The sequence below is a fragment of the Pleuronectes platessa genome, chromosome 3 (genome assembly GCF_947347685.1).
Source record: "Pleuronectes platessa chromosome 3, fPlePla1.1, whole genome shotgun sequence".
Classification (NCBI taxonomy): Eukaryota; Metazoa; Chordata; class Actinopteri; order Pleuronectiformes; family Pleuronectidae; genus Pleuronectes; species Pleuronectes platessa.
Window position 1 is genome coordinate 6,640,810 of NC_070628.1, and position 20,986 is coordinate 6,661,795.

The 20,986-nt window shown below is 42.7% G+C and overlaps 3 protein-coding genes across 3 annotated transcripts; 2 read left to right on the top strand and 1 right to left on the bottom strand.

Annotated features, from left to right (window-relative positions):
* The first annotated feature begins 866 nt into the window (after window positions 1–866).
* On the top strand, window positions 867–8,644 carry parn (poly(A)-specific ribonuclease (deadenylation nuclease)). Its single transcript, XM_053418327.1, has 26 exons — window positions 867–989; window positions 1,241–1,318; window positions 1,412–1,491; window positions 2,445–2,512; window positions 2,860–2,941; window positions 3,089–3,149; window positions 3,442–3,607; window positions 3,947–4,009; window positions 4,093–4,131; window positions 4,210–4,252; window positions 4,345–4,425; window positions 4,506–4,562; window positions 4,666–4,743; window positions 4,898–4,941; window positions 5,049–5,091; window positions 5,284–5,359; window positions 5,440–5,550; window positions 5,638–5,707; window positions 5,791–5,846; window positions 5,971–6,057; window positions 6,148–6,222; window positions 6,320–6,488; window positions 6,607–6,734; window positions 7,065–7,131; window positions 7,216–7,385; window positions 7,706–8,644. Exons 1-26 carry the CDS (start codon window positions 971–973, stop codon window positions 7,750–7,752), a joined length of 2,058 nt encoding a protein of 685 aa, XP_053274302.1. The 5' UTR covers window positions 867–970; the 3' UTR covers window positions 7,753–8,644.
* A 764-nt stretch (window positions 8,645–9,408) lies between these two features.
* Window positions 9,409–16,000, bottom strand: LOC128437335 (RNA exonuclease 5). The gene is made up of 19 exons (XM_053419445.1): window positions 15,866–16,000; window positions 14,721–14,975; window positions 14,444–14,570; window positions 14,233–14,353; window positions 14,004–14,111; window positions 13,747–13,835; window positions 13,390–13,505; window positions 13,145–13,283; window positions 12,852–12,946; window positions 12,614–12,716; window positions 12,443–12,528; window positions 12,159–12,267; window positions 11,799–11,915; window positions 11,162–11,299; window positions 10,793–10,885; window positions 10,344–10,698; window positions 10,054–10,238; window positions 9,705–9,814; window positions 9,409–9,617 (listed from the first exon to the last, which is right to left on the bottom strand). The coding sequence occupies exons 1-19, from the start codon at window positions 15,964–15,966 to the stop codon at window positions 9,557–9,559; spliced, it is 2,508 nt and encodes an 835-aa protein (XP_053275420.1). The 5' UTR covers window positions 15,967–16,000; the 3' UTR covers window positions 9,409–9,556.
* Window positions 16,001–16,296: 296 nt separating this feature from the next.
* eri2 (ERI1 exoribonuclease family member 2) lies at window positions 16,297–20,898 on the top strand. The gene is made up of 9 exons (XM_053419446.1): window positions 16,297–16,478; window positions 16,744–16,808; window positions 16,894–16,974; window positions 17,071–17,198; window positions 17,294–17,456; window positions 17,716–17,816; window positions 18,092–18,173; window positions 18,269–18,357; window positions 18,714–20,898. The coding sequence occupies exons 1-9, from the start codon at window positions 16,318–16,320 to the stop codon at window positions 20,151–20,153; spliced, it is 2,310 nt and encodes a 769-aa protein (XP_053275421.1). The 5' UTR covers window positions 16,297–16,317; the 3' UTR covers window positions 20,154–20,898.
* Window positions 20,899–20,986: the final 88 nt, after the last annotated feature.

Consider the following 20,986-nt stretch of genomic DNA (forward strand, 5'->3'; position numbering starts at 1 on the left):
TTTGATGAATGTCTTCCCTCTTAACTTTGATTCAACTGGTCCTGAGATTTTGCAGAAGGTACCTAATGCAAACATAATTCTTCCTACAATCAAGTAGAAAAAGGAAGTTTAGATAATTATCTTTTATTAGACAAGAGGTTCAATATTGTCAAATTTTAGCAGATAAAATATGAGGGAGAAGAGAATTCAAACATATAGTGCCATACAAACCTAGGTGGGATTTGTAATATGGTTTCTAGGGTGTTGTGGCCTAGGGGGTAGAGTGGTCGTTCTCCAACAAGAGGTTGCCGGTTCAGTCCCCACTCTTCCCCATCTGCATGCCGAAGTGTCCTTGGCAAGATACTGAACCCCTTAATGGCCCCTCATAGATGTTGAGTGTAGTAACTGTAAGTCGCTTTGGACAAAAGCGTCAGCCAAATGACATGTAATGTTTCTAGTGGATCTTAAAAATAATATTTAATGAGTAAAAAATGTTTTTAAAAATGTAAAATAACTTATATATAAAATAATAGTCCAACGAGGTTAAAGTACATTTGTACTTGAGTATTTGTACTTAGTTACATCCCCTCCTCTGTCGTTCCATATGAAATAAATAATAATAATTCAAAAAATCTAAAATAACATTTTAAATTAATAACTAACTGGTTTTGATACCATTGAATAACAATTTAAATAAATATTTTTATTTTTGAATAACTCATTTTATATGAAAAAACATTCTAAATGAAAATATATATATATATATATCTTTCTAATACTTTTAATTACAGGATGAACAATTAAAATAACATTCTAAATAAGTATATATTTTCTAATACCACTGTTAAATATAATCGTCGCACGCTGTGGTATTAATACACGGCGCCTCCGAGCGGCGGCTGCGGCCCGGAAGTGCTTGTGAGTCCGTTAAAAGCCAGTGTACGGAGGCTAGCTAGCGTTAGCTGTCAGCCGGGTTCAGTCATTGTGCAGGATGGAGCTGACACGCAGAAGTAAGTAGCCGGACACGTTCCTCCCGCAGGATTCACGCACGTTGTCCCGGACACAGTGAACCCGAGCAGCGGGGCAGTGGACGGGTTGTGTTCCCGCAGAATTAGCGGCTATGTGCGTATTGTGTTAGCCAGCTAGCTAACGGAGCAGCTAGCTGCGGGGGCTTGTGCTGCTCCTCTGCGGGTTAACGTAGCACGATGTCCGCACCACAACTCTTCCAACCCCCGCTGTGCTCTCTCACTTCTCCCCGCAGATTACAAGGGCTGCCTGAAGACGGTGTACAGCGCCATAGAGGAGGCGGACTTTCTGGCCATCGATGGCGAGTTTTCAGGTGAGCGTGGAGGAGTCGCAGCAGAAATGCGTGACGGTGCGTGAGACACCGCTGTTTGTGTGACATGTGTGTTTGTGTGGTTTGTGTTTTCAGGTATAAGCGACGGTCCCAATGTCAGTGCGCTGACCAACGGACTGGACACCCCGGAGGAGCGGTACACCAAGCTCAAAAAGGTCAGCACGGGTCAGCAGACACGGTCAATCTCATTTATGTGTCCCAATAGGTCAAATTACAAGTTCCATTAAGGTGGGTTTGTAGTGTGTGCAGCGTGCATCCTCACCATGTCCACTTGGACCATCACATGTCAATCCCTCCAGAGGACAATACCTCCACGAAAACGTTTTGTTATAGAGGGAAGGTAGATTAACCCCAGGAGGAGGGAAGCTTCTTCCTGGATGAACAGTCGGTGGATGTCATGTGTGCAGAATCGCACCCAGATGTGTCCTACAAGTCGATCACACAACCAGATTCGGAGTTGATTCATGTCGCATGTAGCAGTGTTCTTTTTGTTCTGTGAATGCAAATGAGTCCCAGGCCACAGGTGAAGGAGCACCTGCTCCGCTGACATCCTCTGACCCACAGCTTCACCGTGAATCAAACACAGTTCTCACAGCTCGTGTGTTGATTTGTTAGCAGCCGCCAACATCACAACATCAACACTTATCCCCACATGATTGATGCATTTCATAAATTGGTCAAATAGATCCTGACTCTCTCTCGCTCGCAGCGTTTCCTCTTCGGCAACAGAAAACCAACGTGCGTGATTATTTGCATATAGAGCAGGGGAGTGAGATTGGGTCACACATTCAGGACGTGATAATTTCAGGTGTGAACACACATACTTAGTGCTGACAAATTCTGATCAGATCTCGTCAGGTCTGAACTTGGCCTATGATCAAAAAACTTCCAGGTGCTGCCAGACAGGAAGTCCACTCCACCATGAAGATCTGGAAAGAAAAAATTACACCACAAAGACACACGTACACAAATGACTAACACAAACGTGCACATTAGGAGGAGGAGGCTGAGACTCCTGCACAAAGATCCTCTTTCCCTCCACGGTTTTGCATCAATCTGTTGTTTGTTTATCTAATTAAACTTCTTTCTTTTCATTTGTTTCCACCAGCACTCCATGGACTTTCTGCTGTTCCAGTTTGGATTATGCACGTTCAAGTACGACCAGGCGAAGTCAAAGTGAGTGAAGTCTGCTGAACAAAGCAGAATTTTAAATCTGACTGGTTTCTCCGACAAATTAGAAGAGCTGTCTCCCAAAGGACTCTGCTCATATTTAAATGTCTTGTTTTTGACGTCAGAAAAATATAATTAAGTCCAACCTTTTTCTTTAAAAGTACTGAGAAAGAGCCCAAATTACTGAGAGGGACAATTACTCCTTGAACCATCTCCTGCTGCTTCAAAGCATTTACTCTGCTATATCCCAAGTTTCATTTTAATGTTTTATGCAAAGATATTTGCCTACTAATTTCTCATAATGGAAGCCTTTCAACTTTTAACCTCTGTTTCCCCGCATCTCGTCTCTATAGGTATATCATAAAGCCTTTTAATTTCTATGTATTCCCGAAACCATTCAACAGGACGTCCCCCGACATCAAGTTCATCTGTCAAGTAAGTCAGTGTTATTCCTCAGAGGTAATTGTTTAACTAATTCACAAAGAGCGGAGATTATTGACTCTTAGAAACAAGCAACATGGTTTATAATCGTTCCTGCTCGGTCGGTTGTGAAAATATTATTCACATCTTTTGACTTTTCAGAGTTCCAGCATCGACTTCCTGGCCAGTCAGGGATTTGACTTCAACAAGGTGTTCTGTGATGGTGAGCGCAGCTCAGACTGACAGGGAAATGCACTTATTGATTCATGATGCTTGGTGCTGGGCATCTATCTCAGTATCTGACCACGAACATAAGCTGCTAGTGAATGTTTGGTCTGTTTCTTCATGGGTTTAGATATCAAACCATTTGAAATTATAATCTTGTTCGGTTGTAGTTCATTCAGGCAAATAACTGACTATCAGACCTCTTTTAAACCTTATTTGCCCGTATAGACATAATAATAAAACTGTGTTTGTAGAGCAACAACATAATGCCACCTTTCTGATATTCAAAGGAATCCCATACCTGAACCAAGAGGAGGAGGCCCAGCTGAGGGAGCAGACAGAGGAGAGGAGGAACCAACAAGCTAACGGCCTCGGGACCCCGTCCTTCATCTCCCCGTCGTCCAAAGGCCCAGCACACGTACCCGAAGAACATAAAGACTTCATCAACAGGGTGATGTAAGTGTCACAGGACAAGTGGTGTGTCCCAGATTTCAGGTGTGAGTGAAACGTCTTCACTTGAGGCCATGTGGTGGCTCCTGTCTCACACTGAGAGGACCTAGATTAGTGTCCTCGTTCTCTTTCCTGGGGGCTAAACTGAGCACGACCCAGAAACCATGCCCCAGAATTCCTTAGTATTAAACAAACAACTCAAGCTCTTCTTTTTAGAAAGCCACTACTTTGACACTGACTCAAAAAGTGAATGAGTATATTAGATTTACTCGTTCCAAACCTCAAATCAAATGCATCATAATTGTTAGTGGTTATATTTTGATTGTTTCTGCTTTATTCTTTCAGAGAGAAAGTTGAGACCCTCTTCACTAACTCGGAGAAGACTGTTAATTTGGAGCCGTGCACAGGGTAAATGACACCTTCTCTCAAAAGGGCCCATCTACACCATTTGATTTTAATCCCTGCTCACTAAACTTGCATTTCCTTGCCAGGTTTCAGAGGAAGCTGATCTACCAGACCCTGAACTGGAAGTGAGTGTCACAAACCTATTCACCGTTGTTGTTGATGTGTGTGTCTGTTGTAGATTAACGTTGTTCTCGCTCTCTCAGGTTTCCCAAGGGGCTTCATGTGGAAACTGTGGAAACAGAAAAGGTTTAAAACATTTCTTAATTAAAATGGTCTTAACTTCTGTTTGTTTTGATTTGTGCTGTTTTGAATGTTGGATGTAATTTGTTGGTTTGCAGAAGGAGCGATTCATGCAGATCTGCAGAGTAGATGACGAGGAGAGGAAGAGGAGGGAGCAGCAGAAACTGGAGAGGGAACAGGTGAGACGAAGATCAACAACAATCTTGTTTTAGAAATGCAAACAATTTCTGTCTGAGTCTAATATCCCCCCCCCCCTCAGGAGGAGCTAAATGATGCTGTTGGATTCTCCAGGGTCATCCACGCCATCTCTAAATCTGTGAGTCAGCTCTATTAGTTGCAGCTTTTGAATTACAGTTGTTTTAAATATCTTTGGCCTTGAAGTGAAGTTTACCTCTGCACCCTTCTCCTCTGATTCACAGGGTAAACTCGTGGTCGGCCACAACATGCTCCTGGATGTGATGCACACCATCAACCAGTTCTACTGCCCTCTTCCAGAGGTACACACTCCAGATGGATATTTTAAACGTCCAGCTTTTCTCAGCTGCTTAATCTTCAGCCTCTTCTTCTTTTTTTTTCTGCTTCACAAAAATAGCAGTTTGAAGTCAAGTAATGTCGTCTATGCATAATTTATACCGCTACTCTTTTCTGCAGGATCTTCAAGACTTTAAAGAGGTCACGATGTGTGTCTTCCCAAGGTAACGCATCGCTCTCCTGATAAATGAGTTTGTGTCCTCAACAGAAACTGCTCTTTGCTTTATTGGTGTTTTTAATGTGTTCTTCTATCTGGCCTGTTCACTTGCAGACTAATGGACACAAAGCTGATGGCTACTACTCAGCCTTTTAAGGTAGACATTTGAACTCGCATTGTTCAAGCTTATGTTTAACTGTTTTATGTTTTAGTAACTTATTAAAATCCCTTTGACTAAACTAGTTTGATTCTGGCCTGAGGCTGGAATCCATCCAGATTTCTTTCATGATTTTTTGTCTTTAAGTCATGAAACTTAACAGGTTGTTGTTTTTCACTTGTGTTGTTGCAGGACCTGATCTCTAACACCTCTCTGGCAGAGCTGGAGAAGCAGCTGAAGCAGACGCCCTTCAAGTCCCCACAAGTTGGTGAGAAAACTCTTTCAGCTGTAATATTCTTCCCTGTATGAAATACTGCTGACACCTTTTCTCCTCCGGACCTGTTCCAGAAACCGCAGAGGGGTACCCCAGCTACGACACAGCCCAGGAGCAGCTCCACGAGGCGGGGTACGATGCCTACATCACTGGCCTCTGTTTCGTCTCCATGGCCAACTACCTGGGTGAGACGCACAATTTCACTGGTCCTGCTTGACAACATAAACACACCTAAATGCATATGGCTGATCTACTCTACTCTTTCTTTTCAGGCTCTTTCTTGACTCCACCAAAACCTTTCATTTCACCTCGATCCAAACTCATTGAGCCATTCCACAACAAGTAAGAGATGCACTCAAATGTATTTTATTAACCATTAAAAATTTAAAAAGGAGTTTCTAATATTTGTGCTTTCTGTCCTTGAGGCTTTTCCTGATGAGGATCATCGATATTCCCTACCTCAACATCACAGGACCAGATTGTGAGTACAATATTGAGGCGTTGAACAGCAACATTTCTTTTGATTAATTTAACGAAGCTTTAATTTAAAAGACATTGTCTCAACTTCTTCATCTCACCCATCGCTGTATTTTCTGCTCTTACAGTGCAGCCCAAACGAGACCATGTCCTCCATGTCTCTTTCCCAAAAGAATGGAAGACTAGTGACCTCTACCAGCTCTTTAGTGCCTTTGGTAAATGTTTTTTTTGTTGGTGTTAATTCTGCTGGTTATCAGGTACAAGTCATAATTCATATAACTCACTTTCTCCTCCAATCTGCTCAGGGAATATCCAGGTTTCATGGATTAATGACACATCAGCATTTGTGTCCCTGAGTCAAACAGACCAGGTACAGATAGGTGAGTTTTCACAGCCTTCCTCTGCACCAGACTTGACTCGCTCCATCTTCACAAAAACACGTTGAAGCAACCTGATCGACTTCCTCTCGTCCTGCAGCCATGAACACCAGTCGCTATGCAGAGAGCTACAGGATCCAGACGTACGCCGAGTTCATCCAGGGAAGGGACAAGGACAAGGTCAAGCCAAGCACCAAATCCTGGGGCGAGGACGGCTGGGTGAAACACCACTATACCTCATCCACTACCAGTGGTTTTGGATATTCCAGGTATGTCCTCACAACTGTTCACTACATTTTCTTTTCAGCATAATATTATGTGTGTTTACCTGTTGCCTTGGATTGTAACTTATACTCTGCTCTATGTACGGTTGTTATCTTCTTCCAGGGGTTTGAGGAAACGCAGCATCAGTCCGGTTCAAGGAGAGCAGGGGATCGGAGAACTTGTTATTACCGACGGCTGGAGTCAATATTCATACCCAGATAGCATGGGCAGCAAGAAGATGAAAACTGATGGTGTGTGAACACATGCATGCATATATACTTTCCTGCTGCAGACACGCAGGTCACCCCCAGGAAAGTACTTAGCGGGGATTCAGCGTGCCCTGAGGATGAGGGCGGGTGGCATTTTGAATAATCAGAATTTTATGTTTTATTTATGACCACCTGCTCCAGAACAGACGGGGCAGATGTGTTCTGGTTTGACAACATTGTTTCCACCCACACATTTTTTGGATTCAGTGATTTCCTTGCATCCAGAGTTTAGTTTCAATGTAATCTTAATTTAAGAATTCTGCAAACATAAAGAGGTCTAATCTCAGCTCTCATGCTCCTGTTGTTCCCTAGATGCAAGTGGACAAGCAAATACTGACGCTGTTGAGAGCAAGACATCTGAGGGCTGGCTGAGGACGACGTAAGTGGAAACTGAGGAGATCGATTATTCTGTTATCCTGTTTGCTGGGATTTTAAGCCTCTTCATGGTTTCTGTGCCCTGCAGAGATACATCCGATTTAGCCGGGTTGAGTCTTCTCCCTGATGAGGACGAGCAGCAGGACGAGGAGGGAAGTCCTGAGGGCACAGATCCAGTCAGTGATGCTGAAGGGACAGACACCTGGCAACAAGCCCCGGCGGCTAATGCGAGGAAAGGTCAAAAGAAAAAGACTGAAGGTGAGTTTGTAGGGGACCTGCTTTCTCCACCTGAGGGTCTTTAGCCTGCCAAGGAACTAGAAATAATCATAATCCTTTATAGCATCAGATTATAACTCATAAAACTAAATTGATTACTAATCATCCTGAATGTCTGAATCAAATTTAATGGTTGGAATGTGGTGGTGTAACAGGAAAGGTCAGAGAACAGGGAATTTGAGATCTTAAATCTTAACCAAAGTGATGGATTGATAAATGTCATAGATCACATATCACTTGTTAATCAATGTATCTGAGGTATGTTTCTTCTTCTTATCTGAAAACCTCTCCTTCCTTTTCAGCCGCTGAGTCTTCCACTTCGCTGTTTGACGTCCCAGATGTCTGGTAGCGAGCGGAGCGGCCACGTTCCAGCACTGAGCTCCTCCTCGGTCTTCTCCTAAGCACTTGAGCCACCCTCCTGGGAGTGGCCCTGAATCCATTCGTTCACTCAGAAGCTGCGGATACCGGTTCCAAAGCCACCAGCCAATCTTGATTTTGACTGGACTATTTAAAAGAGAAAACACAAGCCATAACGACAGCTGCCATATTTTGATCCTACATCAGAGGAGCAGGCGACGCTTCTGGATAAACACACAAATAAACCACAACATCTTTACAAAGCTTACAAACAGAAATGCTCCTTTATCCTCCGCTCAGTCCAGAGAGCAGCCACAGCCGAGCGTTCACTTTGGAGTCACTCATCAGTTTTAACCACGGATCACCTCTATTCAGTCTTATGTTTTGGGAGCGCGAGTTGTGTGCGTGAGTTTGTGCACATGAGGGAGATGTTATTTGTGTCCCTGTGAATACATTTCTTGAATTTAAAGATAAAAATACCACTTGACATGTCCTGTAGTTTACAATGTCGGGTTTGTCTAGTATTTTAATGCAGTAAAATATAATTTCCCCCCCCTTTTTAAAAAAAAAAGAAAATTGTAACTTGTCAACTCCCCAGTTTTATCAGACATGTTTAAGCTTCTCAATGATAATGTGATATTTATTATTGGTGGCAGTTTGACCCCCTCATGAGGTGCTTGTTTTGTACAGATTTGTTTTTCTTTACCTTTTTTTTTTTGTTGTGTTGAATGTTTTGTAAACGTGTCAATTTGCAACAATGTCTGTAAGTATGTTCTAATGCAAAAGGTGTAAACGTTAAAGAGACGTTTGCATTTTTGTATAAGTTTAAAAATCCTTAAATATTTCCTTGGAAAGGGGAAACAATTAAAAAATGTTTCTTAGTATTTCTGTCTCCGTATCTTCTGTTTCCTAACTGATCCAAAAACTAAAGTGATTATATTTCGATGCCAGTGTTAAGGTTTTTTTTATCTCGAGGGAATTTCCTTTAAATTTAGTTACATTTACTGAGCAACAGCGCCCTCTACAGCCACATGACTAATTCTGTTGGGCTCCCTGTCCGAGCAATGAAGTGGTTTCATGTAGAGTGAAAAAGCCTATTGATGTGTCGTCCCAGTCACTGGAGTGAAACACAACTAAACGCTGCATATTACCCATGATCCTCCGGCTTCCTGGGCCAGAAGCGCTGCCACTAACTAATCCACTAAACTCTTAAGATTTGCTCATATTAGAGTTTCCTCCTGAATATTGGAGATAAACTCTAGTTTTAAATAACTTCTAAGTCTTTATCTGGTCTACAGTTCAGCTTTACTCTTCTACTCGCTGGACCTGATTCTGATGATTGAAGCTGCTCCTGCTCAGTTCCACACTCCTCACAGGAGATCGAACCACCTCACCAAAGGTACATAGAACAGACGTTCAGGGTGAAGAGTGGAAATGAAAGAAGAAACGTAACATTACAAAGTTTTCCTTGTTCCATAAACATTCTGAGCTTCAAAGAATTAAATCTGGAGGGTTTATTGTCCTTTAGGGCAAAGGCACTTTAACTTTGTAGTTTGTTTCCTGGTAACAAAAATACTAGGGTACTGCATTCGACTTCAACTTGTCTTTAATATAAAGGTTCCCAATTGAAAAGTGTATTCTGTAAAAAAAAAAAAAAAAATACAACTCTGCTGTAAAAGGAGGTTTTACAAAAACAAAGTCCATGATGATTTATTAAATAATTGTATTTTTAAAATCCTCATTGGTTTGATTCCCAGGAGGAAGAATCGAGCAGTGGAAGATATTTAGTTCCTTGTTCATGATCTGGACCCAGATTTAATCTCCATGAAGCACAAACCAGGACACGGGTCATCAGCACTAGAGAGAAGAGAAGAGAGGGATGAGAAATACTTTCACCTGATATCAGCTGTTTTTTTTTTATCCTGGGACACTCGGATTCCTCACCTCTCGTGTCCAAGCAGCACGACGACAGACAAGGTGCATTCTGGGAGACATCTGAAGAGCTTCCCCAGGCATCGGTCCAGCTTCCCCACCGCGAGCTCAATCTCCTGGTCCTGCAGGCGACACACATCCGAGTGTTTCTGCTAAGATGTGATGTTTACTACGCCGGCAGGCAGAGTGGATATCACGGGGTAATTTAATGTATTGGAACAGAATCTATTCTAAGGCCCCTTGATGCTGGGAACTCCATCTTGTGTTCAGCTATTTGAGGCTCAGGGGGTCAAGTGGGTCGTTCCCCTAACCAGAAGCTCATCACACCAACTGACTGGAGTGATTACAACTCTTTTCTTACCTGAGAGCTGACGTGCATGTGGCCACTCCCCTCGTCTCCCCCCTCAGTGTCCACTGTACTCGGTGTCAGGGCGGCCCATGAGTGCAGGTGGGGCGGAGTCAGGGACGGACAGATGAGGTAGTCCTCCATGCGGGGATCACCAGAGGAGCTGAGGGCTGCGTGTTTGACCTCTGGACTCTCAAACTCTGTAAAACACACACCAGGGTGGAGAGTTTCACAATCTCTGCGAAAAAGCACCTACAATAGAGCCTGAGATAATGAACATGAATCCTGTAGCGTGTTTTCCTCACTTATGTAGGCGTGTCTTTTATGTTTTCCAGCTCTGGCCGGAAGGATGATTCTCTCCACGGCTCCAAAGTGACCGAACGTCTCTGAGAGTGATTCCTCAGACAGTTCAGTCTCCAGCTGCAGACGTTTCTCGTTCCCTTTAGCAGAGTGGGACCCATTTGCAGTTTTAACCCAAGCTGCACCTGGACATTTTGCATCTAATGTGTTCCCGTTGATCTTTGCGGAATTGTTAATGCGCTCAGTCCCACTGGGCTTTGATCTGACAGCGTAGAGGTGACTGGTTTCGAGGGCGTCATGCGCCAAAGCGTCAAGAGTCAGATCCACGTCCAGCATCGACTCGTAAACAGGCCTCTGCACCTAGAAAAGGCACAAAGGACCAAACATGTTGAAGATAGAGCACATAAGTGGATTGTAAAAGGAATAATAAAACAAAAAGAAAAAGGAACACTACCTTGATGGATTGTCCCTGCAAACTGAGCCCATTTAAAGTTTTTAAAGCCAGCGTCGCTCCCTCCAGCAGCTCGAACTCCACCTCTGCATGGACCTGGAGACAAACATCGTCCAAGAGGAAATTTAATAGAGCAAATGTGACCAGCTCTAGTTTATGAGGAACAGAGGGAAATGCTTGAGATGTTTTTTCTTGCACAGAAAACCACAGCAAAACTAAAACATCTCTGTGGATAAATCTTTCCTTTTTATACAAATGGACAGCAACAGTTCTCACATTGATCGGTTCACTGGTTGAACTGTGACGGAAATAAACAGTCAATCAGAGAGAAACCTGTAATAACTGGAGGGTCGTGATGCAGGTGAGACTTACTCTGACGCTGGTGTTCAGCATTTGGATTTTCCGAACTGGTCCGCAGCGACGAAATAGCCGCTTCGCCTCCTTCTGGGTGAAACCTGCTGGAAACGGCCCGGCGAAGACAACGCACATGTCACGAAGGTTGGCACACACCTGCAGGAGGAATACACACAGTTGAGTTAATTACAGTGTTTCTTACAGGATTCTGATCACATTTCCCTGTGATCACCCTGCTGAGGATGGTCAAATTTGCACTAATGCACAAAATTGCACTACTGTTTTTTCTTTTTTCAGCTGTATATATATTTAGATATATATTTTTTATTTCATATTTTAAATTGTTGATATTCTATTTTATTCAAATTTTGTTTTTTTAATTATTGAGCATTGTTAGAAGAGAGCCTGTGACTCAAGCATTTCATTGCCAGTGACTGCTTAATTCTTATCTCTGTGCATTTGATAATAAAACTCTTGAATCTTGAATCTTGAATCTAGAAGTTTATGGATGTTATGTAGGTTCCCCGACGTGGCAGGATTTCTCCCAGTGCTGCCGATGTCTAGTCCAACTAATAGTTAATGGAAAACATTGTGTTATACTGTTACTAAAAGTACTCTGCCACTTTAGTTTAGTTTTACAATTAGAGTGACTCACCCTGTGGTACTGCTGCTCCCGGTGAGGAACACAGCGCTTCAGGTGGTCGGAGAGGGAAGAGAGCTGGAGCACTGAGAGGAAGGGACACTCGGCCTGTCTCCTGAAAGAGGCCAGCACCTGAGGGAGAAAGGAGTGAAGGGGGGAGGAATGAGGAGTGTAGAGGGGGAGGAGGAATGGTAAGAGGAAGAGCAAGGAAAGGACAAGACAAAAAGCAAGAGAATGATGAGAAAAATTATCCAAATATGCAGAAAGGCGTCACAAGAAGCCATCACTGCTGATCTGATATATTCAGATAGAGGAATCCTGATATCTAATAAATAGAGGCCTTAGAGGATTTGTCAAAACCAAATAACTTCTCACCTGTTTGTCAGAGTTGAGCCACTGCTGACGGGACAAATCCAGAGCTACGTCAGAACGCTTCCCTATGAAAGCAACTGACCGGCCGAGTGTCTGTAATATGTCTGCAAACCTGCACAAGAGAGAACAGGACAGACAATTGGTCGAGTGCACCAGGATGTGATGAATCTTATATCAATAAATCCTTCAGGCTCTAACTCAATCAATCACTAAATGACAAAAACAACGTGTGTGTTGTTTTGTGTGTTGTTTCATTGCTGGAACATTTTGTGATGCGGGTGTTGTACCTGTGGCTCGGTGTGGGTGCAGGCAGCTCTATGATTTCCTCCTCTATTGTGTATCCCCACAGCTCCTCCAGGTGATGCTCCACAACCTGAAGATGAGGGTGCATGGAAAATATTGAGTCACCTTTGTGCATGTGTGTGTGTTGGTGTGTGTGATAGAGAACGACTGGTTACCTTACGAGGTCCTGTTTTAATAAAGTACTGGGCCAGCTCCAGGGCTGCCACAGCGTCCTCAGTGGGATGATGACCCTTCTTCTCATCGGTTTGTATTTGCCTCCTGGAACACAAGTGACATGTTGAATAATAAGCCCCAGCTGGAGGGAGAGACAGAAACTCAGAGAGAGAGAGAGAGAGAGAGAGAGAGAGAGAGAGAGAGAGAGAGAGAGAGAGAGAGAGAAAAGAGAAAACCTACTTCAGTATCATCTCGGTCAAGACCTTGAGCTTAAACTTCTGTCCAAACTCTTTCCTGTACAGCAGGGACGTGTCGATTAGATGCCGGTGGATCAGCTGCAGTAGGGACAAAGGTCAAGAATTAAATAAGTAGTAGAATATACAGAGAAATATAGAAAATAATAAGAAAATTTGTGTTTTCTTTCAAACACAAAGGCTTCATCTGCCTCATCTTCATCCTCTTGAGTCGAAAAATCAAGTGTGTCGAGATACACAGTCGTCAGGAGCAGAAATCCAAATGTCAGCGTGACTCACTTTCAGAGCCGTGAGGTCAGAGTTGATGGAATGTCCCACCAGGACGGCGTCCCGCGGTATCAGCGCCATGAGCTTTGCCCGAACTTCCCTCAGGGTGGTTGTGACTGGTCGCAAAATTGCTGCGGTTATACCAGAGAACCTATCAGAAGACATAGAATGGAAATATGGTTTAACATTTTAATATAATGTATGTACATTAGGTTGTTGGCTGGTGTGTGTGTGTGTGTGTGAGTGTGTGTGTGTACTTTGTCATGTAGTTGAGGATGCGGGTGTCAGGTTTCACCAGATCGTCCAGAACACAGTTTCCATCACTGTCCACCAGAGAGACCCGAGTCAGCTCGTTTCCCTTTTCCGTCAGACACTGAAACACAACAGGGAAACAATGATCAACTGATGCACACACAAACACACACACTCAGCGAAAACACACATCTATATATCCTCACAAGACTCTAAAGTGCACAAAGACATGACGTTCATATTTATCTGCACACAGAGCGTTAGAGGTGAGATCCAATCACAAGTGGTCTGAACATTCAGGATGCATTAAGTGTGGGATCTCTCAGGATGGATGTTAACAGTCTGAACTAAGAGCAACTCACCATTTCACAGTCGAGTCCATACAGAGGGCTGCTGTCAGAAACACACTCGACACTGTCTGTGCACACAAACTCCTCAAAGCCAGGCATTCCTGTAGCAGAGAAACAAAACAAGACAATGTTGAGCGCTTATTTCGCCTTATTCTAAAAACACAAAGAACACAATAACAACCACCTGCTGAGACTCAGTTGGGAGCGGAGTGAGGTTAAAGCGTGAAAATACTCATGTGTCATGTATAACCTGGTTAATAGAGACTCACCTTTGACCGGGTAGTTCTTATTGATCATCTCCTCCTGGCTCAGTAGATACGCTGTCATTCCTCTGGTCCGTGTCCCAAACTTGGCGACAACTGGGTGAAACTTCACGGCTGCAGCAGAACACAAATTAACACAGATCAGGAAAAGAGTTTATCATGAATAATCAGGCCTGATTAACTTTAAATGACTTCAACAGCAACTTTCACTACAAATGTTTTACATGTATCTCACCTTTGGGTATTGGACCGTTTTCCATGTGTGCCTCTGAAAGTGATGGAGCGTCTGACTTAGGAACCTCATTGCTGAAGATTCCAGATGCCACGTTCTGGGATGGTGGAGTGAAGGTGATCCTCTGCATTGGTCCGAAAAAGGCAGATTTAAATTCCAGAAAATACCGACACTGTCTCTCATCATATAATCTACATCCCCTTCAGATACTTACAGAGCTGTAGTTGGTTCTGAGGTGTTGCAGCGTGAGGTAGTGTTTGTAAAAGTGACTCTGGGTCAGACCCTCCACGATTACAACATTCACACCTTTAACCTTCCTCTGGTGGTGGAGACGACACCAACTGGGAGTATGACCATGAGAGAATAATGAGGGGGTGTGGATAAAAGATGTCTTTATGATGGCTCAAGTACAAGGACACATTATAAGTAAGTTACAGAAAGTTAAACGTGAGGCGGTGAAATAGATCACGGCTTGCTCCAAAAGTCATTACCTGGGTTGTTGGATGCCACCTGTTTTCCCCAGAGCGGCGTAGTGCAGCAGCTCCGTCAGCTCATTCAGTGTAATTGGTTGTTGGAGGCGGTCGAGCGGCACAGAGATCCTGGGTGAACAGAGCGGAGGTGCCACCGCTCCTTCCTGCTCACTTTTTAATCTCTTGGCCGGGTGGTGTTCTGTGGAGGAGACGTTCCTTCTCTTCTCTCTGCGGCTCGTGGCTGCTGGTGAAGGCTCCATGTCCACGCTGAGGTTCCTGCAGGAAAATAGAAACTGAATTTGAAATGAATTCTGGGAGTCAATATAGTACTGTACACTGGTTTGTGATTTACACACACTCTTCTTGAAACACTCCTCATGCATATTGAGGCAGATCAGTGGGGTCTAGAGTTCAAGCAGTATGGGCTGTGCATGAGGATCTGTCAAATTTGTATCCATCTATTTTTAAGGTACCATTTAAATCATAATTTTAGACTGTAGTTGCTTTTATCGTTATATAATTTGATAGTGGTAATCTCATGCTTTTATTAATAACCAAATATAAATCCTCCATTTCCCAGGACACAACTTTTTCATACTGTTGTGTTAATGCTACTGAAACAAATCTGCCAATAAACTTCTTCCTTCATCCTTCAAAGGAAAAAGCTTTTTGTGTAAAACATGTTAACAATACATTCCTCTATATTGAGGCACTAACATAAATACTATTTTATAAACGGTATCACATTGGTAATAGTATTCAATGGGACAAATCGTAAATAATATCCAGGCCAGATGAGAGAAGGTTCATTATGGTGACACATGTAGTAAACATGTTATAAGTAGTGATTGTCATATCAGCTCTTCAACCCTGCATCTTGTGAACAACATATCTTTGTAGTTTATTTTAAACTGGGTTAAATTTGGACATCGTTTTGAATCCCCCTTAAACTGATCCACAGCCTCACTCCACAGATTCAGATGCAGAAACTACTATGACTTTTATAAATTAACATTTCCCCTTAAAGTATAAGTAAACTACAGGCTCCCTCTCGATCACTGAACAGTTTCTGGATGTATTTGTATCCTCGAACATGATCTCTGCTGTTTGTTTGTACGATCTGTTTCTGTGTGAGAACGAAAACGAGAGTCAAAGTGTGTAAATACCAGATGTTATTGGTCCGATTGTTTCCAAATTCACAGTTTTTCACCGGAGCGACATGTTGGAGAAGGTGGAAAACACATGGCTGCTGCACCGGCTCGTGCATGTGAGGGGAAAACCTACTTCCCGAATCATGACTTTCAACATAAAGTAAAATGTTGACTGTCGTTTCCTTTCACGAGGAAACTCTGACTACGTTTTAGTAGATTGTATAATTTGATCTATAAACATCAAACAAAGCTCCCTTAAGAAAGTATTCAGTCGCTTATATATGTCTATATTCGTGTTTATACTCTTATCGCGACAGGGCTTAGTAAAACCGGAAATGAAGTTCATCCGGTTTCCACCAACTTCCTGGTTTTTCTCCGATCGACTGTCTCGGTAATTGATTGCTTTGCGCTGCTTTTTTATAAACAGTCTAAAATGCAGGCCCAGCCAGTCGAACTCAGAATGATTGATGAGTATTTTTGAAAAAAGCAGCGCGATCGTTGTTGTGTTTTCTGAAGTTGTTACTGTCGAGATGATTTCATCGTTTCACGCACAATCCAGTTTCAATGAAAGAAAAACAACCGGTTCCCGGGCTGAAGTCTCAGATATGTCGACAAGGAAACTGGCGAAGTGAGTAACAGATACAACCAAACAGCCATTAGCGTGTTAACTAGCTAAACAGCTAACCCTGATAACTAGAGAAACGAGTTAACTGTGTAATATCTACATGTGTTAAGATGTATTTATGAAGTATTTAAGGGTTTTCAGTACTTGTACACATTTATTATACTTTATGTATTTCAGAACAAGTAAACTCGCTCTTCTTGGGTCGAGTTAAGTTTATGTTTACGTTTTTCATGTGTTTTCCACCATCCCCCCTCCCCCCCACCCGCAGGCAGCTGGGGCTGTTGAGGCAGAGGAGTCAGTCTTCCTCTGGGACGAAGAAAGCTCTGTTATCAAGTGAGTCTGAATTGATCCCGTGTTCACAGAGGTGTAGTGTTTAGGTTCGATTCCCGCTGTATCTTTACTCTCTGCTCTCTTTCAGATCAGACGTTCTCATACCTGATAGTGATCGACTTTGAGTCCACTTGCTGGAGAGAGAAAAGCAGCTACAGTCCGGAAGTTAGTGAGTAGCACTGACTCATTTTTTCTTTAATATTTCAGCTTTTTCACTGTTACTGACAATAACACACACACGTTTCTCTTTTCCTTCTTCTTTTAGTTGAGTTTCCTGCTGTTCTGCTGAACACTTCCTCGGGGGACGTGGAGTCTGAGTTTCACACGTATGTTCAACCCCAGGAGCACCCGACCCTGTCCGAGTTCTGCACTGAGCTGACCGGGATCACACAGGTGTCTATGCACAGGCTCAAATATACAACTACAAATGTCTACTTCAGTTCCTTTGTTCATTGGCTCCATCTGACTGCTTAATCTTGTTTTTGCAGATACAAGTTGAAGCAGGGATTCCACTGCGGATCTGTCTTTCTCGGTTCTGCCGCTGGCTGCAAACCCTGCAGCTCGAGAAGGGTGTGGTGTTTCCCAACAAACAACAGAATGTTTCTCCTCCTCCACCTTCTCCAAAACTGTGTACTTTCCTCACGTGGTCAGGTAAAAGTCTTTTTGATTGGTTTTAATCATAAATCATTAGTCAGGAACCCTGTAAGCTTTCTCACTAGCTAGGTAAAGATTTTCTTGCTTTGGAAAGAATCTAAATGTTTTTAAATGTAAAACACATTATCACATGCAACAAAACACTGCATTAAAAGAGCAGCATTGGTTTTATTTTTTACCTTATTGCCTTACTGATATGTATTGAAAATGTAACGTTATCCATTTTGCCTGTGCCACCATTGGCGTTGCGTAACAGACTGGGATCTGGGAGTTTGTTTGCAGTACGAGTGCAAACGAAAGCAGCTGCATAAACCTGATGTGCTCAACAGCTGGATCGATCTGAGAAGCACATACAGAGTGAGTGGAAGCCCTTTTACTTTCTCTTCTGCTCTTTTTCCTGCTGCACTGTCTCACTTATGATTATGACTCAACAAAATATATTGCGAATGATTTATCTACCGATTGTTTCGATTATTAGGTGTTGTTTTTATTTATTTAGTAATGACAAATTCAGTTGGATTTTCAGGCAGATTGTTTCTTTTTTATAGTTTTTCGATTTGAGGCAGCTATCTGACAATGCTTCATCATTTTGGCCCTTGTGTCTTAATAAATCCTTGTCCCACACTTTCCAGCTCTTTTACGACAGGAAACCCAAAGGCCTGAATGGGGCACTTCAAGATCTCGGAATACAGTTTGCAGGAAGAGAACATTCAGGTACAACAAAGAGCTCAAGTTCTTTAGTCCAAATGGTTCTACAAAGAAAACGGACACAATCTAAGCATGTGTCTCGTTTTTCTCTATTTCCTCAGGTTTGGATGATTCACGAAATACAGCTCAGCTGGCAGCGAGGATGATGAGGGATGGGTGTGTGATGAAGATCACTAGAAGCCTTGAGAGGGTGAGTGGCTTTCGTCCAACGCATCCCAGCTCCTAATTACCTGCCCCCCTTCTGTAAAATCTGTTATGGATGACGACAACAATACATGGAGATCTTCATGGTTGAAGATTATACAGAGATTTTATATGAGATTACATTATTTTTTGTTAAAAGGTTTTATAAATAAATGGATATAAACATTGACTTCTGCAAATCAGATACTACGATCTCCTTGCCTTTCTTATGGTGCAAATTTGCTTTTGAACATGCATCTTCCTGGAGAATGGAAATAAGGAGGAACAAGATAATTTAGCACGCAGCAAAGAAATGGGTGATATATTAAGAGTTGTTGATTGTCTCTCGTCTTCTTCTCATAGACGCCGTCAACGGTCAAACCTGTGTTTGGAAAAGTAACAACAGACAAGAAGAAAGAAAAACCCAACACAAATAACATGGAAAACACACTTACCACAAACAAATCCTCATCGTCTAAGATTCCTCTGATATCATCTCAAATAAAAACGTGTTCAGAGAAGAATACGGTGAAATCAGACACGATGGAAAATGCAAGTTCAGTTCAAGAATCTGTCCAAAGCCTGATCTCACCCAAGACCCTTCTGAATGGTACAAACACACCACTGTGGGGATGCGGCAGGAGGTCGGTCACCTCGGGCGCTGTAGCTGATCGTTCTTCTTCAGTCACGATAAACATGTCCTCGCCGCACAGTAACGGCAACAACACCCTTCTCCTGTGCTCTACTACTCTGGGCTGCCTGTCTGACCTACCTCACACAGACCTTCTTTTAAAAAGCGGAGGAGCTGTGGCCCCTGTGGAGGACGAGGAAGGTGGAGAGCTCTCAGTGGAAACGGAGGAGAGGTGGGGTTCATATGACGATGTGGTGTTTGAGGGGGATGATGAAACTGATGGAGAACGTGTCTCCGATTTTGATAGTGGATGTTATGAGTGGGAAGAATCTGAGAATACATCAGATTTAACAGAGGGTCAGGTCACGTCAAGGGACAATACAAGTGCTGAAAACTCCTCGAGAACAACTCACTCATCCACAACGTTTGTTTCTGCAAAGAACACGAGAGTGGATCAGTTAAACATGACGAGGCAGCACTCAGTGATCTCAGGGCCAGATACATGTTTTGCTGTGCCGGAGACGGTTAGTTGGTTTTCCAAAAACAAATTGGCTCAACTCAACTCTGTACTGTTCCAAAAGAGTTCGGACAAAGTCCCAAACAAAACAAACACACCGTCTTTACTCAGGCACAAAGCTCTCATCCCAGGAAAGACCTCCACACCTAACGCCTCATTTGTCAAACCGAAACAAGTCATCATGCAAAACAGAAATCACAAAACACCCAGGACCTCTTTCACCATCTTCACTGACTTGGTGCAACAGGCTGCAGCATCACATCCTTCCTCCTGTAGCTCACTGTTCACCCCCAAAAACGTCCTCGGCTCTTTATCAGCCAACACAAGCTCATCATCTACCAACCGCTCCTCCATGTCCCTGACACTTAAAAAAGGACAGCAGATCACATCTCCACTGTGTGGGTGTGGCCGCCGCGCCAAGCGGCAGCTCGTGTCCAACGGGGGTCCAAACCACGGCCGAGGGTTTTACTGCTGTCCGGTCCGCCGCTCGGGCAGCGGGGGCCGGGTCCAGAAGGGATGTGAGTTCTTCAAATGGGAGTCGTCTCTGATGAACAGGAGTTCAGTGGCCTCTCCTGCTGCCAGGGCCTCCATTTCAATCTGCTCCACTCTGAACCGTCAACCACAGCAGAGCACAACCATAAGAAAAAGCTATTAATGTGTTGGAGAAACAGCCGCACCTGCTCCATCATACCAGTAATACTGGCACATTTTATATATAATATATAACTATCCATTCGCACAGAGATGGTACCTGAATAACTAGTTTCTGTGTCACCTCTTTAACTTCCTCACAAAACCTCTTACAGATACAGTAGCATTGGAGATAATGGACATAATATATATTACACTAAAGCCTCAGATGAAGATTTTTTTAGGGCCGTTGCCATCGCTGCTATTATGGAGTAAAAAAGTTCTGATGCCGATGTATTGATCTATTATATATTAATTGATGATTAATTAAATCATGAAAATGATTCCTAAGATGTACCTAGAGCTTGAATTAAGAAAATGTACTTTTTATACGCACATGAATGCACATCCTTTATGCAAAGTTTATTCTGTAAAAATGTTCAATGAAAAACAGTACAGGAGTCCTATCAATGCCTTTTTCTAATTTATTGCTTTAAATGCTAACGTAAGTGATTCCTATTTTGAGTATTGATCATCATGTCACAAATATCAATGCAAAATAAACAAATTGGTTGTTTTTATGTTCTGAGTTGTAAATTGAGTTGGTTTAATTGTTTTGCTTTCATACTTTTTAATACATGCATTTGTATTTTGTATCTATCATGTATGAATGGACAATAAATTGTGTTAATGTAATTTCACATGAAGATGAAGTTAAATGTTTGATAGTGTTTATGCCTGATGAAATAAATAAAAACAATACCTTTTCACTCTGTTCATTTCACTTCATATACAACAACACATATGGGCTGGGCAATACAGCTACATCAATAATTATCACAATATATTTTTTTATCA